Source organism: Pipistrellus kuhlii, unplaced genomic scaffold, assembly GCF_014108245.1.
Source record: "Pipistrellus kuhlii isolate mPipKuh1 unplaced genomic scaffold, mPipKuh1.p scaffold_m20_p_4, whole genome shotgun sequence".
Classification (NCBI taxonomy): domain Eukaryota; kingdom Metazoa; phylum Chordata; class Mammalia; order Chiroptera; family Vespertilionidae; genus Pipistrellus; species Pipistrellus kuhlii.
In genome coordinates, this window is record NW_023425540.1 from 91,256,266 (window position 1) to 91,281,804 (window position 25,539).

At 57.5% G+C, this 25,539-nt stretch overlaps 4 protein-coding genes and 1 pseudogene across 5 annotated transcripts; 1 reads left to right on the forward strand and 4 right to left on the reverse strand.

The window, feature by feature from the left end:
• Positions 1 to 3,389: 3,389 nt before the first annotated feature.
• SYNGR3 (synaptogyrin 3) lies at positions 3,390 to 7,734 on the reverse strand. The gene is made up of 4 exons (XM_036409159.2): positions 7,369 to 7,734; positions 5,302 to 5,539; positions 4,912 to 5,054; positions 3,390 to 4,791 (listed from the first exon to the last, which is right to left on the reverse strand). The coding sequence occupies exons 1-4, from the start codon at positions 7,465 to 7,467 to the stop codon at positions 4,582 to 4,584; spliced, it is 690 nt and encodes a 229-aa protein (XP_036265052.1). The 5' UTR covers positions 7,468 to 7,734; the 3' UTR covers positions 3,390 to 4,581.
• Positions 7,735 to 11,234: 3,500 nt separating this feature from the next.
• GFER (growth factor, augmenter of liver regeneration) lies at positions 11,235 to 14,191 on the reverse strand. The gene is made up of 3 exons (XM_036409161.2): positions 13,450 to 14,191; positions 12,871 to 13,067; positions 11,235 to 12,222 (listed from the first exon to the last, which is right to left on the reverse strand). The coding sequence occupies exons 1-3, from the start codon at positions 13,711 to 13,713 to the stop codon at positions 12,060 to 12,062; spliced, it is 624 nt and encodes a 207-aa protein (XP_036265054.1). The 5' UTR covers positions 13,714 to 14,191; the 3' UTR covers positions 11,235 to 12,059.
• A 959-nt stretch (positions 14,192 to 15,150) lies between these two features.
• Positions 15,151 to 18,823, forward strand: NOXO1 (NADPH oxidase organizer 1). Its single transcript, XM_036409147.2, has 8 exons — positions 15,151 to 16,527; positions 16,655 to 16,735; positions 16,899 to 16,971; positions 17,081 to 17,261; positions 17,400 to 17,581; positions 17,674 to 17,787; positions 18,051 to 18,168; positions 18,250 to 18,823. The coding sequence occupies exons 1-8, from the start codon at positions 16,462 to 16,464 to the stop codon at positions 18,515 to 18,517; spliced, it is 1,083 nt and encodes a 360-aa protein (XP_036265040.1). The 5' UTR covers positions 15,151 to 16,461; the 3' UTR covers positions 18,518 to 18,823.
• On the reverse strand, positions 18,766 to 25,160 carry TBL3 (transducin beta like 3). Of its 2 annotated transcripts, XM_036409143.2 has the most exons (22): positions 25,029 to 25,160; positions 23,483 to 23,534; positions 23,303 to 23,398; positions 23,169 to 23,216; positions 22,919 to 23,060; positions 22,749 to 22,833; positions 22,499 to 22,666; positions 22,342 to 22,417; positions 22,163 to 22,256; positions 21,902 to 22,083; positions 21,674 to 21,815; positions 21,536 to 21,594; positions 21,347 to 21,450; positions 20,661 to 20,808; positions 20,351 to 20,581; positions 20,190 to 20,260; positions 19,949 to 20,105; positions 19,812 to 19,870; positions 19,447 to 19,550; positions 19,275 to 19,346; positions 19,031 to 19,189; positions 18,766 to 18,951 (listed from the first exon to the last, which is right to left on the reverse strand). In XM_036409143.2, the coding sequence occupies exons 1-22, from the start codon at positions 25,067 to 25,069 to the stop codon at positions 18,842 to 18,844; spliced, it is 2,400 nt and encodes a 799-aa protein (XP_036265036.1). In that variant the 5' UTR covers positions 25,070 to 25,160; the 3' UTR covers positions 18,766 to 18,841. The 2 variants fall into 2 exon arrangements, with proteins under 2 accessions (XP_036265036.1, XP_036265038.1); XM_036409145.2 differs by lacking the exons at positions 18,766 to 18,951; positions 19,031 to 19,189; positions 19,812 to 19,870 and having other exon boundaries at positions 19,305 to 19,346.
• On the reverse strand, positions 24,404 to 24,505 carry LOC118704055 (annotated as a pseudogene).
• Positions 25,161 to 25,539: the final 379 nt, after the last annotated feature.

A 25,539-nucleotide genomic window follows, 5' to 3' on the forward strand; every position in this document is an offset into this window, starting at 1 on the left:
GTAATTTGTGAAATTTGGATTTCACATACTGAAAGCTCCCTTTTCTGTCCCAAACACATAGGAAAAAGTTCTAAACATGGCTGCATGACCACTGCCTGCCTGAAGCTGAGGATGGGAGGCACTGCTTGTCCACCCAGGGCTGGGACGGGAAATGTTTCTAGGTGATGGCCATGCATCAGAGGCCACCACTTCCCACCACACACAAGTCTCTCATAGTGCCCTTGTTGCAGACCTGAGTATAACCAACACCACAGAAGAGCAATGTGGAAATTGGAATATGTTAACAATATTGAAAATACCTACTTATTTACTAGTAAAATACATTTTTTAAAATATATTTTTATTGATTTATTTACAGAGAGGAAGGGAGAGGGATAGAGAGCTAGAAATGTCGATGAGAGAGAAACATCGACCAGCTGCCTCTTGCACACCCCCTACTGGGGATGTGCCCGCAACCAATGTACATGCCCTTGACCGGAATCGAACCTGGGACCTTTCAGTCCACAGACCGACACTCTACCACTGAGCCAAACCGGTTTCGGCATAAAATACATTTTTATTAATTTCAGAGAGGTGAGAGAGAGATGAGAGTAACATCAACCAACGGTGGGAGAGAATCATTGATTGGCCGCCTCCTGCAAGCCCCCTACTGAGGATTGAGCCTGCAACCTGGGCATGTGCCCTTGACTGGAATCGAACCCAGGACCCTTCGGTCTGCAGGCTAATGCTCTATCCATTGAGCCAAACCAGCTAGGGCAAAAATACCTATTCTTAAGCAAAACCCATAATGATACTAAGTGACATGTTAATTCTGGCCATGTGAAAAGCACTACTTTGGGCTCTTTACAAGTATTAACATGTACACTGAGTGGCCAGATTATTAGGGCCACCTGACATTTGTAGGCACATTAGCCGCACACTGCATTGTATGGGATATGGAAGCTGAAAGCCTGTTTGAACACCTTTGCTGTCTGCAGTTACCAAGATAAAACATCTCCAATTCACACAGGAACACAAGGATTGGACAGTCGAGCATTGGGAAAAAGTCATGTGGTCCGATGAATCACGTTTCCAGTTGCATCATGCAGATGGCAGAGTGAGAATTTTGCAGAAACAGCATGAAAGCATGTATCCCATATGCATGAGTACAACCCTTCAAGCTGGTGGGGGCAGTGTTATGGTTTGGTGCATGTTTTCCTGGCATGATTTGGGCCCTTTAATTCGTATGGAACAATGTCTGGATAGCACAACATACCTAAGTATCCTTGCTGATCAAGTTCATCCTATCACATTGATGGCGTATCTATCCCAATGGAGATGTCTTCTTCCAACAAGACAATGTGCTCTTATTGTGCAGGAGTGGTTTCAAGAACATGAGGGAGACTTTACCTTGCTTAGGTGGTCCCCACAATCACCAGATCTCAATCCAATTGAGCATTTGTGGGACGAAGTTAAAAACCATCAGGCAGCCGAAACCGGTTTGGATCAGTGGATAGAGCGTCGGCTTGTGGACTGAAGGGTCCCAGGTTCGATTTTGGTCAAGGGCATGTACCTTGGTTGCAGGCATATCCCTCATAGGGGGTGTGCGGGAGGCAGAGGATCAGATGTCTCTCATCGATGTTTCTAACTCTCTATCCCTCTCTCTTCCTCTCTGTAAAAAATCAATAAAATATATTAAAACAAAACAACAACAACAAAAAACCATCAGGCAGCTGGTTCCACAACCATCAAATCTCACAGAACTGGACAGTGCTATTCATCAGGCACGGTGTCAGATTCCTCACATCACCTTTCAACATCTCGTGGAGTCAATGCCAAGAAGAATGGTTGTAGCATTGAAGGCAAAAGGTGGCCCAACGAAGAACTGATGGGGGTGGTCATAATAATCTGGCCACTCAGTGTATCTACACATATAATCATCCCACCCTATGTTATAGGAACTATTACCCTTTTACCGAGGAGAATCCAAGGCACAAATTAGGAGACTAGTCCAAGATGACCAAGCTTGAATGTGGCAAAGCCAGCGTTCCAGCTCCAGAGATGGATCTTAACTGCTTCACTTAACCAGGAGGTTGCTAACCAATAAGAAATCTTAGAAATGAAAAACTGACATAAAAAGAGGTTCAAAAGTGAACAAGACTGCCTAACTAGTGTGGCTTGGTGGTTGAGCAACAACCTATGGACCAGGAGGTCATGATTCAATTCCCAGTCAGGGCACAAGCCCAGGTTGTAGGCTTGATCCCCAGTAGGGGATGTGCAGGAGGCAGCAGATCAATGATTCTCTCTTACTGTGGTGTTTCTATCTCCCTTTCCCTTCCTCTCTGAAATTATATATATATATATATATATATATATATATATATATATATATATATATATATATATATAAAATTTTTTTAAGTAAATAAGACAAAGCTGGGGAAACCTCCAAAGGACAATTGGCCATGCAATGTGGCTCTGGAAGCTGCATGATACACCTGATGGGTCCCAGAGGCAGAAGGTGATGAGAAAGGGCCATTGGAGAATCATGACTTTTTCCCCATGCATTGAAGAAATATAAAAATTACAGACAAGCACTAAGGATAATGTTTTCAAGCTACGTCTTAAAAAATGTTTAAAGACACAACTTAGAAAAAATTTACTAAAGTAACACATAACCTACAAAGGAATGCAAATTGTACTGTTATCACTGCTTTCAGTAGCATAAGATCCTAAAAATTACTAGAGAAATACCTTTACAGTTCTAAGGACAACATTTATATAAAACTATCAAGAACATGGGGCTGGCCAGTATGGCCCAATGGTTGAGCGTTGACTCAAGCACCAAGAGGTCCCCAGTTCGATTCCTGGTCAGGACACATGCCTGAGTTTTGGGCTTGGTCCTTGGAAGGGGGTGTGCAGGAGGCAGACAATGGATGTTTTTCTCATCTGTTTCTATCACTCTCCCTCTTTCTCTAAAAACAATAAAAACATATTGTAAAATAAAACATGAAAGATTTAAAGTTGACATCCATCCACTGATGAAAGATATTCTAAAGATATACTACTACAAGAAATATTTAGTACTACTGCTAGTATCATCACCTAACCTAATAGAGTAATATGCAAATTAGCCATCACTCTGCTACACAAGCCATGCCCACAAGCCTATCAAAGTGAATATGCAAATTAGCCCAACAAAGATTATGGTTAATTTGCATACACAGAGGGAGGAGTGAAGACTGAAGACAGCATAGAAGGAAGAGGGAGGGAAAGTGGAAAGTAAGGCAGCAGCAGCTGCTGGAGGGAAAGCACTGTCAGTGTGTGCAGGGTGGCACGCGGTGGCAGCAGAGCTCAGCCTCTGCTACCAGGAGGGGCAGGGACAGGAATGAGCCCAAGAGTGTCTATGGCACAGTAAACTCATTTAGTTTTTATTGTAAAGAAGTTGCAGTTGGAACATGGGACACTGAAAATACACAATCACGGATTGTTCTTTCAGAGGAGGGAGGGGGAGATCCATATATACAAAAAATTGTAAACATGTTCACTTAAATATCCACACATAATTGATCTATGCTACAATGTACAGGGCTGCCATTCAACTGCAACTCCAGAGGCATCTGTCTGTAAGAATGAAATGTGGCAACCACATGTGGCATAATGTGAAAAGCCAGCTTCGAGCAATGCACGAGTAGTCAGCTATGCAGAGGGACCCCACCCTTAAACGGGGCCTTACAATGGGGTGCAGGGCAGGGAGTGGAAGGACGGGTTCAGGAAGCCAAGGGAAAGGAGTTCGCATGGAATGGCTGTCTCCGGGCACCATGGAGCCTCTGTCCTCGAAAGAGGCTTGTCTTGCCAGGCACACAGGTGTCCCTCGCCGCCCTGACTGAAGGGCTGGGAGGGGGTTGGTGCCCAGCCTATAGCCATCTTGTGCCTTCCCTGGCCAGAATCACCCACATCCGGGCAGAGGCCTGGGCCAAGGCGTGGAGGGGCTGGGTTGAGCAGCAGGGACCACAGAGAGGGGCTGCTTGTGGGAAACTATCAGTTGAAACTTGAAAACTTGACCACAATCACAACATGGAGAGGACCAGGCTACGCTCATGAGCAGGTGAGAGGAGATGGAAGGAGGCTCCAGACAGAGCACATGGCCCCACAGGGTGAACCAACATGACAGGAACAAGGACTGTCACTACCCACGGGGACACAGGACGGGGAGCAGTGGCCATGCTCCCCGGGTCATGGCATGGGGGTGGGGGCAGTGCTCCTGCCCCCAGTCTGGGACAGGCTCTGCACCTGGCAATGGAGGGCAGCCGGCTCCCTGATGCCAGAGTGGACCGGTGAGCCCTGGGCTGGCTGCCTCCTGAGGGGAGTGGCCCCCTGCCCAGGCTGACCCACTGGAGGCTAGAGATTGAAGGTACTGGAGGAACTTGAGGCTACAGCCCAGGCACCCTGGGGGCTACCCTCTCTTGGCCCCAGACAGCCCACAGTGGCCACCCCTCCATCCCCGGAGTTGGGCCAGGAGGACCTGAGGGAGGTCCCAGGAGGCCTTGGGCCTTGCATCGGCGGGGCAGCCTTCCAGCCCTGCTCCGGGCTTGCCAGCCACTAGTAGGCGGGCACCTGGTACCCTTTGGGGCTGGTGTCCAGGGTCTCGGTGAAGGGCGGGCTCTGGTAGGTCTCGGTGCCCTCCACACCGCTGCCCACTGGGTAGCCGGGGTAGTCCTGGCCCGCCCCGGTGCCCAGCTGTTCGGTGGCAAAGAGCGACATGTCCGTGCCCAGGCGGAACCGCTGCAGGGCCTTCACGGTGAGCGCCACCTGAGGAGGAGCCCGAAGTCAGCTGGGGCGGGGCGGACACCGGCCTGACACCGGCCTGGCCCCCGTCTGCCTGGCCGGCCGGACCCTCCCCGCCCGCCCACCCGCCCGCCCGGCACTCACCCAGCTGAGGATGGAGAAGAAGCTGAAGGCGATGGCGGCCCGCGCCGCGTCTCCCGCCTGCGCGGCGGCCGGCCCGGGCGGCGTGCGCTGCCACTGGTTGGTGAGGAAGCAGAAGCCCACGAACCACAAGAAGGACCAGAGCCCTGCGGGCGGCAGGAGGCGGGAGGGTTAGGGGAGCAGCTCTGAGGGACCCCACCGAACCGCTCCGGGAGCGGGCGTCAGGACGCACGGGAGCCCCGCCGGCCCTGCTCCTTTCCCATCCGCCCCGCCCCTTCCGGAGGCCCCGCCCCGCAGCCCTCGGAGGCCCCGCCCCGCCCTCGGAGGCCCCGCCCCGCAGCCCTCCGGAGGCCCCGCCCCGCCCCGCAGCCCTCGGGAGGCCGGCACGCCCACCTGAGAAGCCCAGGTCCAGCAGCACGGCGCGGCGCCGGTCCCGCACGCTGCTGATCTGCTGGAAGCGCAGGTCGAGCAGCAGGAAGGCGGCGCAGGCCAGGAAGGCGCCCAGGCCCAGCGTGACGCCGAAGCGGCAGGCGCCTGCGTTCCCGTTGAAGACGCAGCGCAGCTCGGGGCCCTCGTCGGAGTTCACGTAGCCCTCGTTGACGATGGGCCCGAAGACGGCGATGGAGAACACCTGCGGGGCGGAGGTGCTCAGGCCTGGGGCCGGGGGCGGGGGGAGAAGCCCGAGCGGCCACGCTCTGGGGTCCGTCCCGGCGTTCCCTGGCTGCACAGGGTGAGTCTCCGGGTGCAGGTCTTCTATCCTTCCCTTCCCTTCTATCCGATCGCCCCAGGTAGTCAGTGATCATGGACCACAGGTACCGTTTAGCCAGCATCTCTCCTATGCTTAAACTGCAGCTCTATGTGTGTTCGCTCACATATTCCTCCCAAGAAACCACGAAGGTGCCCTTCATTGTTCTTATGCCCTTTACAGACGAGGAAATTGGGGCTCCCCCAGGTGAAGTGGTTTGTCTGAGGCCGCATTGCTGGTAAGAGCAGGGGCTGATATTCAGCTGGTCCTCTGTTCTGCGTGGGGGCGTAGTGCCTCCTCACCCTCAGGCCCACTCCGGAGTGTGGTAACGGGAGCCTCCGGAGTGTGTGATTCTAGGCTTGAGCCGATGTAGGTGTGGAGGTAGGTGTGGAGGAGCCAGGAGAGAGAGGCCGGGTGTAGGGGGCACAACAGAGGGACAGCTGCAAAGCATGGAACTTGCCTGCCCTCGGCATTCAGAAGCTGTGCGGCCTGTTTCTTAGCATGTAGCACATGTAATGAACAGGCCCAGCTAATGGGGAGTTGGGGACAGAGAAATAATGTCCATCCGGCATTCTACACTAGGTGGGCACTCAAGTGATGATGACCCCACATGGCTATACGTGTTTGGGCTTAAAAGGCGAGAGGATTGACCTCTGGGGTTCAGTCCAACATCAGCACCCTGCCCCCCACTTCCCTCCCACGTCGGCTGGGAGGCCGGTAGGAGGTGGAACACAGTCATTTTATTTTAAAATCCTAGACCATGATTATTTTAAGCCAGATGCTGCTCTTTTAGCTCTGAGCAAGCCTGTTTCTAAAAAAAAAAAAAAAAAAAAAAAAAAAAAAAAAAAAAAAAAAAAAAAAAAAGATATCCAGATTCAATTTCATTTCTCTCCTTTCCCAGCCTAGTTCCTAGAGATATAGTCAGGAGGGAAACTGAGGTGCAGGATTTAGACCCACCCCTGGAGTGGTGCACAAGTCGAACCAGAGCTGGGACCTGAAGGTAGGGTTCCTATGTCCTGGTCTGGCCAGAGTCAGTCCCTGAGGAAGCTGGCAACCCCCTGCCCTACACCGGGCACTGCCCTCCTCAAGACCAGCAGACCTCGGCCCCTCCCCTCCATCTCTCCTACCTGGAGGAGGAGGAGGAGGAGCAGGCCACCAAGCAAGCCTAGGGATGCCCTGATAAGCTGGACTGCCCCTAAAATCTGCCCCTCCCTCACCACCCATCAACCATCCCGAAGTACAGCCCCATCTGGTTGCCCCACCCAGAGGATCCCTGATCACCCCCCCCCCCGAAACTCACAGTGGCAACTGGGGGGCCTGGGGAGGGCCAGCTCCCTTCAAAGGGGCCTGGAGGATGTGAGTGCAGAAGAAGGGGAGGCTGTGCCAGATTCTCTCAGCTCCCACAGCCCCCTCCTTGGGCTGAGGCTGAATCCCGTCCCCACCCCTGTGCCTGCTTCTAGGTCATGAGACAAGAAAAACGGAGCGAGGGCTTAGGAAGCGGACTGTGTGACCTCAGGGGGAATTGGGGATGGGGGCAGCGGGAAGTGACCTCTCAAGGTCCCAGGCTGTCGTCGCCAGACCCTCCCCGCCCCAGGTGGGCACGCCCGACACGGTGATGTCACCCCAACCTGCGGCCCGCAAGGGAGGGGGCGGCGAGGAAGAGGATGGGGGCGAGGGCCCCGGTGGGATCGGGTACCGGGATGGTGGCCACTTACCCAGGACACGACCCGCAGCAGGGTCTGGGGCCGCTTCGCGAAGCTCACGGGGTCCAGGGCGGCCCCCGCACGGCCCGCGCCAAACGAAGCTCCTTCCATGGCTGGCCCCCGCGGGGCGCGCACCCCGGGGCCCCTCTACCAGCCTGTTGGGCTGGGGCCCTGCCCAGGATCACCCGCCCGGGGCTGCTGCGATCGCCGCTGAAGCTGCCACCGCCGCCTCTGCCGCCTTCCTCCCTCCGGGAGCGCGCACTGGCCGCGGCGGGCACGCGCGGGGCGGGGCCGAGCCCGCACCCCCTCCCTGGTCCACGCACCAGGCTGGAGCCCTCTGGTCCCTCCCGTCCGCTGTCCCTCCACCCCCACCCCTCAGCTTCACGACCCGGGTCCAAGATGGACTCACCAGATCACCATCCGGGGGCAGTGCAAGGAGCTGGGCCTGCACCAGCCCTCACAAAGGCTCCGCCTTTGCTGTTGCCTGGCAGATGGACAGAGGGGACCTGACCCCGCGCCTCTCCTCTGAGCAGGGCCCTCTCATAAATGTGTAACTGAGGCCAGATGGCTCTAGTGTCTTTCCCTCTAGGGAACTAGGAACAGGGCTCCCTGGTTTGGGTCCCCTGCAAACCAAAGATTGATCACTGGGTCCTTTACCCGCCATGACCTCTCCCCCCGCCCTCCACACACACTGCACCCTAGCTTCTCCTTCAGAGGGTCCTAACCACCTGATATAGAGAATGGTCTCTACTACCAGGGACACCTGTCCAGGTGGGCAAAGCCCATAGGCCAGTATAAGTGGGAGTTGGGGTCCTGACCAGTATGGCTCAGTGGATAAAGCATCCTGTGGACTGAAGGGATCCAGGTTTGATTCCGGTCAAGGGCACGTACCTTGGTTGCAGGCACATCCCCAGTAGGGGGTGTGCAGGAGGCAGCGGATTGGATATTTCTCTCTTGTCGATGTTTCTAACCCTCTATCCCTCTCCCTTCCTCTCTGTAAAAAAGTCAATAAAGTATATTTAAAAACAAGAAAAAACAGCCGAAACCGGTTTGGCTCAGTGGTAAAAAATCAATAAAATAGCCGAAACCGGTTTGGCTCAATGGATAGAGCGTCGGCTTGGGGAATGAAAGGTCCCGGGTTCGATTCCGGTCAAGGGCATGTACCTTGGTTGCGGGCATATCCCCAGTAGGGGGTGTGCAAGAGGCAGCTGATCAATGACTCTCTCTCATCGATGTTTCTAACTCTCTATCTCTCTCCCTTCCTCTCTGTACAAAATCAATAAAATATATTTAAATATATATATTTAAAAAATCAATAAAATATATTTAAAAAAAGATTTTTAAAAACAATTGCAGCCCAAACTGATTTGGCTCAGTGGATAGAGCATTGGTCTGCAGACTCAAGGGTCCCATGTTCGATTCCGGTCAAGGGCATGTACATTAGTTACGGGTACATCCCTGGTGGGGGGTGTGCAGGAGGCAGCTGGTCAGTGTTTCTAGCTCTCTATCCCTCTCCTTTCCTCTCTGTAAAAAATCAATAAAATGTATTAAAAAGAAAACAATTGCAGTTTATTTTTAAAAAATAGTAAGTGGGTGTTGGGGTATCTCTGCTCCTTTCCTGTGGGTGGCCAGGTGTCATTCCAAAGTTGTTTTGAGCCTTCCACACTCCTGAGTTTCCTGGACTGACTTGTGACCGACAATTTAGTTTGGAGCCAAGGAGTAGGGAGAAACAGAGAGAAAGGAGTCTGGCCCAGTACCACTGCTGGGTCTTTTCCATAGCCGCCCAGGCTCCCAGTTAATGCCCCTTCTTTCAGGTTCCTTCCAGCCCAGCCCAGCCTGACCCAGCCCAGCCCAGCCCGAGCCCGGATGACTCCTGTTTCTATCTAGGGCAGTGGTCGCCAACTGGTGGTCCGTGAGGTCTGAAAGGTTGGTGACCGCTGATTTAGGGCAATGATAAGACAAGTGTGCATTTGTTGAGCACTTACAGTGCCAAGTACTTCATCATGGCCTGTGGGGAAGGAGCTGTCATCACCCCCATTTCTCAGGTGGTTAATAGGCAGACTGGCCGAGTTCTGGGTCATATAAAGGGAAGAACTGGGACTCGAATCCAGGTCTCTGTCATGGCATCTAAGTGTTCAGAGGGTGGTGCCTGGCCCAGCCTCCTGGAAACCCATGCCAGGGCAGGTGTGCCCAGTACTGCCCACCAGTCTCTGTCAAGTGCATTCAACTGCACCCAGTCCCACTTCTCACCTGACAGCTACTGTTTTGGTCTCTTACATCATCCACTTGCCCCTTAATCATTTGCATCAACACCCAAACATGCTGCACTTTCTTCTATATTAAAAAACATCAACTCTTGCCGGGACCGGTTTGGCTCAATGGATAGAGCGTCGGCTTGGGGACTGAAGGGTCCCGGGTTCGATTCCGGTCAAGGGCATGGCATGTACCTTGGTTGTGGGCACATCCCCAGTAGGGGGTGTGCAAGAGGCAGCTGATCGATGACTCTCTCTCATCGATGTTTCTAACTCTCTCTCTCCCTTCCTCTCTGTACAAAATCAATAAAATATATTTAAAAAAAAAATCAACTCTTGACCCCATTGCCGCTCCAGCTGTCCCCATGTCACTGCTCCCTTTACAGGGTCAATTCAGACACTGAAGTCCCCAACCTCCTAGCAAGGCTTCTAATGAATGTGATCTTCTCCTCATTCCTCTTACTTTTCAGGCCCTTCCTCGTAACCCTTTCAGGTTTCCTCCTCTTGTCCAACCTGTGATCCTCGGAGGCCCCAGAGCATATCGTGGCTCCTCTCTCTGCTATTGGACTGTGCCGATAGCTCCAGCCAGAACCTTCTCTTGGACTGGAGTCCCACTTGTCTTCCTTCACCTGGTTGCCAAGGAAAGGTCTGTGGCAAAGTCTGAGTTTTATTAGGGGGTGAAACTTCAGGGAAGCGAGTTAGGGAATAAGGGAAATGAAGCGAGAGCAAATACAGGTGGTATGTTCTTGAACTGACCACAATAGCTCACAGGCTACTCAGGAAAGACCAGAGATATGCTGGGGACAGTCCATCAAGGGGAGGAAGAGCAACTTCTCTGCTGACTAGTCCCCGCCCATTTCTTCGTGTCACCTGGGTAGCATGTTGTGGAAGCCAGTGCCCCTGGGAGAACAGGTCAGTGAAAGTGGTGAGAAGCTAAAGCACAGGGGACAGAGGAGATCAGAGCTGTGACATTCTTGCTGGGAGCCAAGACTTGGGAGCAGGTATGGCTGAGCAGATCACAAAGGCTCAAAAGCTGGGTCCAGGTCACCCCAACCCGCTCCTCTCACAGCCTTCATCTCAGATACAAAGGGCAACTCCTTCCTCCCAGCTTCTTGTGCCAGAACCCCCGTCACCTTTGGCTTTTCCTCTTCTGTACCCTCAGAATCTATCCGGCACCCTCTGCCATCCACCCTGCGCCAGCTTCCCCTTCAGCTGATACATGGGTGCCGCTCCCCCTGCTTCCACCCATGCCTGCTGCATCCCAGCTCAGAGGAAACTTTCAAAAGTCCCAACTCACTATTTCTCAGCTCCAAATCCTCCACAGAAGCTGGGAGTTAAAACCATGACCTTGCTGGGGCCTTGAGGACTTCATGCTGACTCCCCTTCACCTCTTTAACACACACCTCCCCCACCACCACCCCCCTCCCCCAGCCCCAGGAATCCAGCCTCCCCGCTGTTCCTGGAATATCCTGGCCCATTCTTCTCCTGGGACCTCTCTTTCTAAGGAGCCAGAATATGGACAGGAGGAAGCAGCTGACCAGAGGAGGGCAGGCCTGTCCATTACTGGAAATCCAGCAAACACACTGAAGGCAGGTTCTCAAGTCACTTCTTCAGCATTTTATTTTAGTCTCGAGATCCGAGGGAGCCGACCCACGAAGCCTCTGAGGAGCCCGGCACTGCGATGGAAGGCCGTGCTGAACAGAAAGGAGCTGCGGTGTCGGTGACCCTCAGAGAGGAGCCATGCCTGCACCTGCCCTCCCTGTAGGGACTGAGCAGGGTGGGAAGCTCCGCCTCGGGCCTCTTTCCTGAAGGGCAAAGAGCACACAGCCTCAGAGGCCACCTACAGTCACTGCGGCTGTGTCTAGCCACAGCGGGGAGACAATGGCCTGGTCTCAAGGATTTTGTGAGACAGAGGAGCCCAGCCAAGACTATCTCCTTCCTGTGTGGGGAAGTGGGCACCAGGGTGTGAGATGGGCAGGCGGCCACATCCTGAGAAAAGCAACAGCCTAGCCTGGCCTTGTCACTCAGTCACTGAACATCAACCATGAACGAAGAGGTCACCATTTGATTCCTGGCCAGGGCACGTGCCTGGCTGCAGGCTCAATCCCCAGTAGGGGGCGTGCAGGAGGCACCTGATCAGTGTTTTGATGTTTCTCTTTCTCCCCCTCTAAAAATCAATAAAAACACGTATTGTAAGAAAGGGGAAGGGGCAGCCTAGGCTGTTACTCCTTCACCTGCAGCTCCACAGGGGCTCAGCTGAGGAGGCCATCAGGGTGCCATCAGCAGGCACCCTGAGGAGGAAAGGGCCCCATGGGAAGTGGCTGGGGAACACCCAACTGCAACACAACAGGCTCTTGCTCTGCACACACTGAAGAGTGCTAGGTGCACTTTAATGACTTCCCCGACCCTCTCTCTAGCCAGGCAGCCCCATGGGCTCTCGCTGGCCGCCCTCTAGTCGCAGGAGCCATCCTTCCAACCGTCACGCCAGCGCTCATCCACTTTAGAGCAGTCGAAGTCCGGCTTGCCTAGCTTGCGGTTCACCTCGTTGTGCAGGCGGCACAGCCACTGGGTGAAAGACGCCCGTGTGCGCGTGTCTGGCTGGTTCCTATATATCCTGTGGGGGGGAAGCACATGGAATATGACAGGCAGTGGTCAATTCAGAGACGGGATGCTGCTGTAAGCTACACCCGGGTGTAGCTCATGTCCTAAGAGACAGTAATTCCCAGAACAGGGCTGAGCGGGAGTGTCCAGGCTTGGTGGAAGCCTAGGCCAGCTCAAAACCTCACTTGGGAGCTGGATAAACCCTCACAAGAGCCCAGGGCAAGGCATTAACAGATCAGGCAACTTTCCAGCCTCATAACAATCAGGAAGCCTCACCATGGCCCCAGGCAATGTGGAAAGGGTGGGGCCTGCACAATGGCGTAATTAAAGTTAGAAACTGGTCTTGGCACCCAGGGCCCTGGTGCCTAAGCTCAGCAGATCTGTTCTAACGGCCCAGGCTTCAACCTTCAACCGGCAAGGGCTGCCTTGCCCCCACATCCAGCCAAGAAACGCCTATGGGTGCCAAACGGCCCCAGGCTGCTTGCCCTTTGAGTAGAAAGATGGCTGATGATCCAAGCCCCTGTTGTGGTCCCTGCTCTTGGCAACTCTGCCATTTCTGCACCTATTTCTGAGGCTCTCCTTTATGACATCCGTCAAGCGCCCCGGGCCCAGGCTCCAGGTGGGATGTGCTGCTGCTTGCAGGCGGTACAGAATAACTCACCTCTTCCTTATGTCTTCTGCGCACTCCTCACATGGGTAAAATTTGGAAAACAAGTGTATGAGTTGGGCCATGTCTTGCTGTTGTTCTGGGGTGGGCAGGTCGGGGTAGTAGGCAGCCAGGGTGTGGAGGACGGCCCAGCTGTGGCGGCCCAGTTCCTCACGATCCTGAGGACAATCTTCCCTAAATTTGCTGCCCCGCTGCGGAAGGAGGCGGAGGGTCAGTTCAGTCTCCCGTTCCAGAAGCCTGTGAAGCTCCCCTTTTTTCCTCCCCGGCCGGAGGCCCAGACGCCAAACGTTAGTCCCTGGGGCAGGTCGGGCCCTTGTGAGGCCGGGCCTGCCTTGGGGGCAAGGTTCAGGAACAACCAACCCTGGGGGCAGTGGTGTCGGGAGGCCCGGGGCGTCGGGAGGCCTGCCCCGCGAGCCTGAGAACGCGCGGTGTGTGTGTTGCGGGGGAAGAAGGGGGCCGGGGCGAGAGGAGAAATCTTGTGCGGGCCGGGGCTAGGGGTGAGCAGGGCTTGCAAGCCTCGGAGAGGCGGCCCCCGCCTCCCCCCTCTCGCCCCCCCCCTCTCCGCATCTGCACCTTCTGCTGCGTCCGCATCCACGACTTGAAGTCCACGCAGGCCCGGCAGTGCCGTCTCCGGGAACCGTCCTCGGCGGCCTGAGGTTCGGGGGTCGGTGCCAGGGCTGGAGATGGGGCCGGGGCGGCGGCGGAGTCTCTCCGTCCCGCGCCCCGGCCGCGCGCATCCGTCACCAGGTCCTCCATGGCTTCGGAGCGCGCGCCGCCGGGCAGGAAGGAGAAGAGGTTCCCGACCCCGAAGCGCCCCCGCTCGCTGGGCGCCGCCATGTTGCCCGCGCAGTGCCTGCCGGGCCAGCCGGGCCTCCAGAAGGGCCTCCCAGTCGGCCTTCAGACCGCGTGCGCGCAGCCACCGAGCGCGGCCACGGGAGCCGGCGCGCTCGCCGCGGGCTCGGAGCGGAGGCCGGGCTGAGCGGCGCGGGGTCTGGGTCCGCGCGGAGGCGGAGCCCGGAGGGGGCGGGGCTGGAGCCGGGCCGCTCCCGGAAGGAGGCAGAGCCTGAGGCTGATGCTCGGGTCAAGGACCCGCCGGATTTTCCGGCCCCAGGTCCGAGGCGGGGGCAGAGGCCCGGGTGCTGCCCACGCCCCTGGGCCTTGTCCCGCGGCCCGAGCCCCGCTGGCGAAGTCCTCGGCCAGGCGCCCGCCTCCTCCAGGAGAAGAGCAGCGTGTGGTGGAAGGTGGACTCGGACGGCGGCCGAGGCGAAATCCGTGTTTCGACCCTCAACGGCACCATGGCTCCCTCCGACCGTCCCGCGTGCCCGGAGCCAGCACTGAGACTTCCACCCGGGGGACGCCCGCAGCCCGCTTCGCGGCGCTAGGGCAACGTGGGCGGGGCCTGAGCGCAGAGGGCGGGGCGCCCTAGGGGAGGTCCCGGGGGCGGGGCGGGGCCTGTGCCTGCAAAGGAGGCAGCGCCTCTGAGCTTCTGCGCGAACCCGCCTGCGGGAAGTAATTAAACCCAGGAAGCTGTGCCTCCGGGAACTCTGCTTCTGTCCCTAATCAGTCTTCCCGCAAATAAGTGTGTAATTGCCTCATCTGTTCCAGACACTATTCCCGGCGCTGGGCAGGGCGGGTATCAACATCCAACACTGACATCCTAGTCCTGGGGTCAAGATGGGGTGGGGTGGGAGCCCTAAGAGGGCGTGGCAAATTCAGGCGTCCTTCTAGAGAAGGCGACCCTTATGCCGAGGCCTAAAGGATATGGAATCAGCTGAAGGGGGCAGTCATGGACGAGGCTGGAGGTTCGGGTCCAGGACCCGCCAGATTCTCGGAAGTCTCAGCATAGGCTGAAAGGCAGTGGGACAGGACCTGGGGAGAAATCCAGAGGTGGGCTGCTATGGGAACTGGGAATTTATTCTGAGAACTGTGGGAACCTACTGGACAGTTTTGGGTAGGGCTACCTCTACCTGATTCCATTTCTGTTTTGCAAAGATTCCTCTGGAGCACATGTGTCAAACACAAGGCCCGCGGGCCAAATCCGCCCCGTCAGGCCTTGCAATGTGGCCCTCACCGCGCTGTCATCACTGCACTCCGCTGCGTTTCCATCACAATGACAGTTTATGACTGTTCAGTAAACCATTCGGCCCGCGATTTAGGCTGGATTTTAGATTTTGGCCCCTTCTCTGATTGAGTTCGACACCCCTACTCTGGAGTCAACTTCATGGGAGCAAGTAAGGAACGTGGGCATTAGGGGTGTGTGTGTGTGGGGGGGGGGGTTGTAGTTGCCCAGGTGAGAGATAAGGGTGGGGGCTATGGAGAGGGGAAGAGTGGAAAGGATCCAGGGTTGTGGGGAGTGTAGAAGCAGGGGGTTATCAGTGGGTTACTGAGGGGCCTCGGCAGCCTTCTAGGTTCCTGGCTGCTAGTAAATTGGCTCTTCCCTAGCTTCTATCCTTTGTCTTCCAGGGGAGCAGGGTCTGTTCCTACCTGGACTCTGCCAGGCCAAATGCCCTCAGCTTAGCCCCCCCTGAGATTGGGGAGAGTGAGACAGTTGGGCTAAAGGCCTATACCAACAGGTGTTCACTGTCCAGGCCAAGACCAGTGAAGGTTTGAAAGCTTCAGAGCGAGCCGCTGGAGGGACACACAAAAGCCCTTTGTCCAGGCCAGGTGGTTTCCTGGAGGGATGCCCAGACACTGACTCCTCCCTGAAGGGCTTGAGATGGGGTCCCAACACAGAGCTGGCAGCCTCAGTAGCAGGAGGAACACTGTGCACCAAGGTTAGATGGGGCTCCAGAAACCTCCCCTGTGAGAAAGAGCAGCCCGGAATTGTGGGCACCTGCTCTGGAGACTTAGGGTCTTCTCACCATCCAGTGGGGGAATGGTCACTCCTGATCTCAGAGTCTGTGTTTGCAGTAACTTGTAATAAATTATAATAAATTTAGAGGCAACTCTCAAAACAATCCTAGTCAGCCCCCCTCCCCCCAGTGCCAGGGACTGTAGAGGGACCACCACAGGGAGGGAACCTCTGGGGTGAGCCTGTGAGACCCGCCCCTCCCCAACACGTACAGAAATACTAACATTATTCACTTAACACAAATTTCCTCCTTGGTGTCTCGGGGACATTGAGAAATCTTCCCTCCAGTGTGAGGGCGGATTAAGTCGTTCCCAATGACAACTGTACTAACTGTCCAGGCAAGTTCAAAGGCAGTGCAGTGGGGCACACCTTGGCAGGAGGCTCTCACCAACCCCAGCATTATGCAGGACTGGGAGAGCAGGGAGGGGGGTCCAGGCCCAGCGGCACTTTGATGGGCTCTTACTTCTCCACCTGCCATGGCAGCAGTCCCAGCCCCTCCACCACCTCTGTGCCCCCCCTCCTGCTCCCCAGATCTTCAGCTGGAGGCCAATGAGGAAGCTAAGGACGACAGGGGGAGGGCAGTGCTGCAAAGACCTGGCAGGTCTGAGGCATCAGGGGAATTCCAACCCATCTTCCGGGTACTTCACCTCGTCCCTGTGTGGTTGGGGAGCAGCAGGTGATTACCAACCACTTCTGACTCCAGAAGCCTACGATCTAGACCCGAGACCACAGCTATGGTGGGCCCTAGGCACCCAGTGTCAGTCCGGGCAACAGCTCTGGTGCAAATAGAGGAGCTCCAAGTAAGTGCTGGTCCCTGTGGACTTTAGGAAGAATAGGTAGGGAAGGAAGGGGGAGGGAGGGAGGGGGGGGAGGGAGGAAGTTCAGGGCCCAGTCCCTCCCAGGTGCCCCAGCCTTTCCTCCAAACAGATGTTCGCCTTCTCTGTGTGCTGGTCGGATGACAGCAACACCTTGGTGCGGAGAAGCTGGGAGGAATTCAAGAGGCTCCATGTGAGTGAACCTGGGACTTCCTCTAAAGGAGCTTCAGCCCCACCATGCCTGCCCTCGCACTGTGCGGGCTTCTAGCCCCTGCGATCCCAGGAGATCCCTCCCCCCTCCCACGGTTACCCAGTGGGCCCTCAAACACCAACATGCCAGTTCTCTCCCTTAGAAGATCCTCAAGAAGACCTTCCCGGTGGAGGCAGGCCTGCTGCGGAGATCCGACCGAGTTCTCCCCAAACTTCCCGGTCAGGCACCAGGGATTCTGGGAGGAGTAAGGGGAGGGGCAGGAGCAGCAACCTGGTGAGGGGAGCCCTGGGGTGGGGTCCCATGATCTGTCCCCTGTGGTCCCCACAGACGCATCTACATCGCTGCTGGCGCGTGGAGGGCGCACAGGCCGCGGGCTGGTGCGCCTGCGGCTGCTGGAGACCTATGCTCGGGCGCTGCTGGAGGCAGAGCGAGTGTCCAGGGGGCCGGCGCTCATCACCTTCTTTGAGCCGCAGCTCCAGGACCTGGAGCCTTCACTACCGCCCGGCAGGTGCCTGACCCACCCCCAACTCCCACGGGAAGCATTTGGTGGTGGGGGCCGAATGACGGAGAAAGGGCCTAGGCAGCACAAGGCTGGGTAAGGTGGCAGCCCATCCCCACACCTCTCTCCTGTGACCGCCCTTTCCAGCCTGGTGATCCTGCCCGTCCAGGAAGAGCCCCCACCCCGCCCCGAGGGCAGTCTTGCCATAGGCAGTCTGGAGGCTCTGAGCCTGCACTGTCTGCAGCCCTTCAGCACCCAGGATACACGGGGCCAACCCTTCCATGCGCAGGCCCGGGAGGCCCTAGACGTGCTGCTGCGACACCCCTCAGGTGGGCTGGGCAGGAGTCTGGGGGCTTGACCTGCTGCAGCCAGGATCCCAGTGTGCCTGGGGATCTGAACCCCGGCCCACCTTTGTGTACAGGCTGGTGGCTGGTGGCTAATGAAGACCAGCAGACGGCATGGTTTCCTGCTCCCTACCTGGAGGAGGTGGCCCTGGGCCAGGGACAAGATGGGAGACAGCCCTTCCGGAATAGCGGTAATGAGACCAATCCCCACCCAATGCCCCTCCCCCCGCCTCCCCCACTGCTGGGCAGGGTGCAGCAAGGCTGGGGGACAGAGAGCACCCGACCCAAGGGTGAGAGCAGTGGAAGGACTAGGCAGTGGCAGCAGTCTCCTAGTATGTACTTGGGCCCATAGAGGGTTTTAGAATGGTCCTGGCACTAGCAGAGACGCAGTGAGAGATCGATGAGGGGACAGAGATGGAAGCCCTGTGCTAACCACCGAAAAACCCACTCCCAGGCTCCCAGTTCTGTGCTTCCCAAGCCTATGAAGGCAGCCAGGCCGACGAGCTGTCAGTGCCTGCGGGGGCAAGAGTGCGCGTGCTGGAAACATCCGACCGAGGCTGGTGGCTGTGCAGGTGGGGCTCTGGTGGGGGAGGGGGCAGTCTATGGGGTTGGGAGGGCAGGGCCAGGTGCTAACCAAACTGCCCTCCTTGCAGGTTCGGGGGCCGCACAGGGCTTCTCCCCTCTGTGTTACTGCAGCCAGATGGGCTCGGCATGCTCCTGAACGGACCAGAGTTCCATTCTGGGGCAGAGCGGGGAGAGAACAGGGCGGGGGAAGCCCAAAGCTCCCCCAAGTCCCCCCAGGTCACGACACTTCCTCCTACCGTGCCAGCCCGCCCCCTGCTGAGCGCCATTCAGAATCGCTGCTGCACCATCACCCGTAGGGCACTGGGGAGGGACCCACGGAGTCAGGGACATCCTTGAGGGTGTGTGAACCGCATGGAGAGAGTGTGTGTACCCCACCCCCCCAGGGCAGGGGGAGGTGCATTTGAGGGTGGGACTTGTGGCCGGCAGGGCCAGGAAGCTATACTCTCCCGTTTCCTCTGAGTGAAGTGTCCATGCTGAGGGGCTGGGCCTGTTGGATTGCACAGGCCAAGGCACAGGGATGATGCTTGGCCAAGGCTGTAGCCTGGGACCTGGGGTGAGACAAAAGCCTAACAGACACAGGGAACTGGGATAAAACCTTCTGGTGTTTTAACAAAAAACAACAATAAAAAACAAACAAACAAACAAACAACCTTGTGGCATTCAGAGGGCGGAGGGGGCGGCGGGGAGGGTGGGCAGCTTCATGTTGTGCCACAGGAAGTCCAGGAAGGTGGCTGCCTGCAGGGTCCGGCTGAGCCGCTGGAAGTGCCGCTCTGGGGACGACAGAGGACGTCAGGGGGTCCAGGGCCTGGCCAGGCTGCTCCCGCCGCCACCCTGGGCTGTGGCCATTACCTGTGTAGGGCAGCAGGGCCTCGAGCGAGGCCTGCACGCCTTCGTACGTCAGCAGCTCCTCCGGGGCCTCGTGCTGCAGGAGCACGCCCAGCACGGCCTGGGCTTCGTGGCAATGCCGCGAGTTGGTGTTCCACGTGACGCAGAAGCGCAGCAAGGCCTCTGCAGGTGAGGGGATGGTCAGACCTGCCTGCTGGCCACCCCATCATACCAGTCATTGTCCAGCCTCTACCCTCCTGCCCCAGACCTTTCTGGTCTCGCCGAAGTCGGAGCACGGTGGCTTCCAGTTTCTCCAAGGCCTCAGGGTCCCTCCGGATGGCTGCAGGAGGGAAGATAAGCCGCAGGGAAGGAGGACAGACCTGAGAGGACCCTCGTCCCCCCTCCACGGCCGCCTGTCAGGCCCCTGAGGTAGCACTGACCCTGGATAACAGTCAGCACGGTATGGGGCCGGTCCAGGGAGATGGCCAGGCCCAGTGCCCGCAGGTACCGCTTCTCCTGGAGCAGGTTGTCCAGTTCTTGCTGCCTGGCGGGGGAAGGGAGGAGAGGGCCACATGGCTGGGGCTGGAGCTGAAGGCAGAGCCATGAGGGAGCTGGCTTAGGAGTCAGCAGACCTGGCCTGAGCACTCACTGATGGTGACCTGTGTCAGCACTCCAAACCTCAGTTTCCCCCTGCTATAAAGCATTGTTCTTGATGCTAATATACCCTACCCCGAGGGAGAGGCTGATATTGATGCATGGTAGGTGGCACTCACAAGGAGGCTCGGTCGGAACCCTCCAGACTTACTTGACCACCTGCTCCTCCCGCTTGGCCAGCTCCTCTGCCTGCTCCATCTCGGTAACATCCTAGGGTCAGACTGGGGTCAGAGTGGAACCTCATGCTGCCCTGCCCACTCTTCGCCCACTGCACCAATGCCCACACACCTTCCAGAGGATGACACAGGAGTCACTGGCGCCGGTAAGAGCACGGTCGTCCAGCTGGCTGCAGTGCAGCCCCCAGACCTTGTCCTGGTGGGCATCCAGCGTCCTCACACACTCATTGTTCTTGATGGTCCAGAGCTTCACGAGCCCATCAGAGCCGCTGGGTTTGGGATTGGAGGGGGCTCAGCGCTGGGACCTGTCTCCCAGCTCACCACCACCCCTGCCCTGTCCCCAGCCCAGTCACCTGGACAGCAGCTGTGTACCCCGGCTCACAAAGGCCACCTTCAACACAGACGCATCATGCCCCTCAAAAGTCTGCAGGGTTGAGACAGGGAGGGTATGAGACGGCATCCGGGAGGGACTAGGACTGGGGTGGGGGACGGGCCTGGGGTGGGGGGCGCTTACCTTAAGGCAGCTGAAGTCCTGCAATGCCCAGAGCTTGACAGTGCCATCAGCCGAGGCAGTGGCCAGCACCTGATCCATAGGTGAGAACTGGACACACCAGAGGCCACGCCGGTGGCCTGAGAAGACACCCAGCAGCTGGCACTGTGGCAGGGCCCAGAGCTTGGCTGTGCGGTCCTGTGAGCCTGTGGCCAGCAGCTTGTCATTGGGAGCGACAGCTACACTGTTGATGTCCTAGTGATGGCAACAGGTGGCAGCTCAGATACCCCTGCCCCGGTGAGGGCCTGCCCCAGTGCCACCCCCGTGTGCTCACCTTGTCGTGGCAGCGTTGTGTCGCCTGGGCCTGTAGGAGAACAGGGTCACTGTCCGGGGCTGTGCTCTTGGACAGCAGGACTTTGGGGATGGGCCACAGCTTCACAGTGCAGTCCTGGCTGCCCGTCACCAAGAAGCTCTCCTTCAGCCTAAAGCCCAGTGGGGGCGCAGGGAAAGACGCCCGATGAGCCTTGGCCAGCCCAGTCTGCCCGTGCACCACAGCTCAGGCCTGCAGGACCGTGGTCCAGATCAGAGGGCCATTCCAGAAGGCAGATGGCCTGAGGTACCCAGACACTTCTCCGGGACCACTTGTCTGCACTGCAAGCCCACGCCGCCTGCCCTCGGTGCCGCCACCCCAGGTGACTTTGTCCCAACAATGGGACCCCAGGCCTACATACAAGGAGCGCCTTCTCAACCTGCACTTGTTCAGTGTCGTCCTCTCTGCCCCAACATCCTGCCCCTTTCATCCACCCAGCTCCAAGGCACTTCCTAGGAACCCCCACCCAACAATGGCACTTGGGGTGCTCCTGGCCCATTCGTTCGTTACTCTAATCCCTAGGTTAAAGCTTCAAAGAGCAAGGTCAAAGGCACCACCTTCTCCTCTCCGTGTCCCTGAGCTGGGACTCCATCAGCAGGGCCTAGGTTTCCACGTCTGTGACACTCTGGCTCCCAGCCCCGGCCCACTACCTAGAGCAGCAGACGGTGCCCACGCTGTGTGTGTGCCCAGAGCCCTGAGCCACACAGGTCACTTCGCCAGCCTTGTTCATCCTCCAGATGCGAATGCTCTGGTCCTGCGGTCGGGAGGGGTGAGGACAGAGGCTGGGCCCGACTTTCCCACTGGGGACCTATGCCTCCACACCTCTTGGGGTATCTCACCTTGGCACAGCTGGCAAAGAGCCACCCCTTCCGAAACACATCCAGGGCAAGGACAATATCTGAAAGAAAAGTGGAAGGAGAACGGTCGGAGATGAGTTAAGGGAAGGGGTCCCAGGAGCGCTGGCCTGGCGCCCTCACCTGTGTGGCCATGGAGAATCTGGCAGGCTGACGTCTGTAGCTCAAATACTTTCAGGCAGGGGCTGTTGGAGGCCACGACAATGTGGGAGTCGTCAGGCCCAAGGAACCGCACATCCAACACCTCCTCGCTGTAGCCGGCAAACTGCAGGTGGAGGGACACGAGCCAGGGCTCACGTGAGAAGAGGGTCTACTTCCCCAGACCCAGGGCTGACCAGGGGCAGTGCTCACTTGTTTCTGCGGCTTCAGAGAACGTGCTTCGTAGAGCAGCAGGTTGTGGTCGGCAGTGACGGTGAGGAGCAGGCCAGCAGCTCGGACCAGGGTGCAGTGGGTGAGCTCCCGCCCAGGGCCTGACAACTGCTGCTGTGTGTGCACACACTGCCCAGAGGCCGCCTCCCACACGCGCAGCACACCTACGCAGGGAGAGAGGCTGCTGGGACTCAGGTCCACGGGCCACGCCCAGTCCCTGCTCCCTGCCCTGGCCCCACGCACCTTGGTTGCCAGCTGTCAGGAAGTGCAGGCCCGTGGACTTCACACCCAGCTCGGGTGCCAGCTCCTCCGGCAATAGCACTGCGGCCTCTACACTCTAAGGAGGAGCAGGTCTCAGGTGGCAGCCCCACTCCCTACCCAACCCAACCCACTCACTGGCCCTGACCCCCCAGGTGCCCCACCTCAAACACAGGGATGGTCCTCAGGGCCTGGTGGCTCCGCAGGTCCCAGACAATGCAGATCTTGTCCCGGCCCGAGCTGGGGAAACAGCCACCTCAGTTCCCGAGTCTCCGCCATGGCCCTCCCTGCCTGCTGAGACCTGGGCAGCTGGTTACTGACCTGAGCATGGTGTGGCCATCAGCACTAAAGCTAAGTGAGGTGACAGCACTGTAGTGGGCAGTCAGGACAGCCAGGCACGACTGGTCCTGTAGCGACCACACGCGGATGGCGGCATCTGTGGCTGAGAAGAGCAGCAGGCGTGTGGGGTCCGGGTGGAAGGCCACCAAACTGCAGACAGGGAGGGGCGGCAGGTGAGCTGTGCTATCCCACCATGATGCCCCACTCACCCAGGCTCTGCTGCCCTACTCACTGCACGACACCTGGCGAGCCCCGGAAGTGGTGTGTCCCATAGTGCCGCACAATGTCCCAGACACGCACAGCCCCGTCACAGCCGCCTGTGGAAACATGTTTGAGGTGAGGGGGCTGGTGTGCCCAAAGCCCCGTGCCCGCCAGCCGGCCCGTCCACCTGCTGGGCCCTACCTGTGGCCAGCAGGGTGGAGGTGGGATCGAAGGCCATGGTGGCCACAGGGGCTGTGTGTATCGCTTTCCACAGGCGGACGACACTGCCCTCTCGCCAGGCCCAGTGAGCCAGCAGCAGTGCCCGACTGGCTGTCACTAGCACCTAGGAGAGGATGTAGTTTACCTAGGGGGTCGGGGGTAGAGGACCCATCCTCATAGGCTGTTTGATTGGGAAATACTGGAGCCCACCTTCCACCCCTGCCCCAGATACCTCATCATCAGGGCTGAGATCAAAGGCAGTAATGTCCTCCTGGTCCTCCTGGGGGAAGAGTGGGCGCACAGAAAGCTATGAGAATAGGCTGCTTTTCCACACCAGTCCCTAACCCTGGCTCTCCCTGCCCTCACCTGCTCCAGGCTCTGCAGGATGGCCCCTGAGGCTACATCCAGGATGTTGACTTTGGTACCACAGACGCAGAAGAGGTACTTCCCAGTCTGGTCCAGCTGGTGACAGAGAGGGTCTCAGCCAAGGTAACACAGTAATCCCTGCCTGCCCCCCACTCTGCCCTGCCCCCCACGAGCTGGTACCTGCACCTTCCCGCCCTTGTAGAAAGGCTCGATCTTGCGCTCGACAGCATAGCTGGAGGGTGGACAGAGAAAGAGAGGGAATCACTTACTCCTTGGTCTCCAGTGCCAAGCCCTGTGCTGGGTGCTCTCCCAGAGGTCAACCCAATAGGTCCTTGTGACTGAGCCTCTGGACAGCAGTAGGGATGGAGTACCGGTGGTGATGAGGTGGGTGTTGGTATCCCCTTGTTACAGATTACTTGAGACCCAGACCTGGGTTGGTGATCCACAGAGGGTCCCACTACAAATACTATCCAAACAGTCCATTTTCCCCAGATTCCCCAGTGCACATCAGGCCAGGCCTTGGGGGCCCCCTGCTGGCCATGGGAAGCCAGGCCTGAGTACTGGCCCATGGCAACACACTCAACACCATCCCCGAGGTCCAGCCTGAACCCTTCCCAAATCCTCCCTCCCCAGCCTGGCCGGCATCTCAGTCCCCAAGCAGTCCTAGTCCATCCTGCTCGGCTGCCTCCATGCTGGTCCAGGTCTCACTGCACTGTCCCCTCTAGAGAGAGGCTCCAGCATCTTCACCAGCCGTCGCCCGCCCTCCCCAACTCTCTCAAACCCTCTGCCAAAAAGATCAATTAGAACATAACTCTGTCTTAAAATCCACTCCTCTCCTTACATGTTTCCAAGATCCTGCCCAAAGGGGACACTGCTAACATTTCCTGTTTTGAACAGGCTGTTCCCTGTGGGGGGCCTGGACCTCTCTCGCCAGTTTTCAATGGCGCCTTCCACTGGGGTAAGCCGTATTGCCAACATGAAACAAGGCCTGCAACTCCCGGGGCCAGGAGACCATCCACTCGGGCTTCTTTTGCTAGTGCTTGTCACAGCCACTGAAGAAAATGATTCGCAAAGCACACTTATGCCATCAAACTGCGCTGCAAAGGGCAGGGCTGAGTCTGTCCCTTTCCGGACACTGAGCATATATTAAACTGATAAGAACAGATACTATACTTGATCTTAGCCAAAAGACCGAGAAGCGATGGGCACTGAGCATTTAGATGTTCACCAGAGACTTGGGGAAAAAACACAGGATTCAGGGCTTCCTAGGCCACTGCTATCCGCCCGTCTCCTGACCTGTCTGCCTGTTCCCCGGAGAAGAGGGACAGCAGGTGAAAGCTCCCAGCAGCCTGACCCAAAGGTGGTGGTTCTCCGCTCCCCGAGGGTGTCAGAGGTCCCGCTCCCATCCAGAACCGGCCTCCATTTGTGCTCAGCCCGCCCCTTCCTCCTCGAAGATTTCTCGTCCCCCACTCCCCAACTGGCTTCTAATTTAATAGCCTGGCCGGGCCCCGGGCCCCAGGCCCCCTTCCGAGAGCAGCCATTGCTGGCTCTCTCGCCTCATAACATCACTACAGCCTCCACGACCCCGCAGACCAATCTGTACACAGTCCTCATCTCCTCCCCAAACCCGAACGGACACCTGGCCCGCGGCGGGCGCCTTCGCTCCTCCGGCTGCGAACCCGGTCCCCTCCCCAGCGGCGCCCACAGCCTCGGGGTCCCCGCTCACTTGGCCTTGAAGCGGCTCAGTCCGGCCGTAGCCTCCTCCATGTCGCCGCCGCTGCAGCCGCACCAAAGCCGCCGCCGCCGCGTGAGGGAGACCCGAGCGCCCGCTACGAACTGCCGGCGCGCCTCACTCACGTCACCGCGCTGTCACTGTGACGTCACACGACCGCGCCAATGGCTGTGGCTGCAGCGGCAGGAAGCGGAAGTTGGCAGGATTGTACCCCGGCTAGGGTCAGTGGGATGGTACCGACTGAGTTCACTAGGTAGCAAGCATTTTAATTTTAATTTAATTTTTAATTTTTTATTGAAGTAACTGGAGTGACATTGGGTAGTAAAATTTTGTTAGATAATAAAATTATATAGATTTCTTCTATAATACGTCATCTTTAGATCTGGCCTTGACACTAATCACCTGAGATACACAGCCAGGGCAGGAAGTGCAATTGTAAATGGGGTTGTGGAGGAGGCTTATGGAGATGACCCCTGAGCAGAACCCTAAAGGAGGTGAAGCAGGG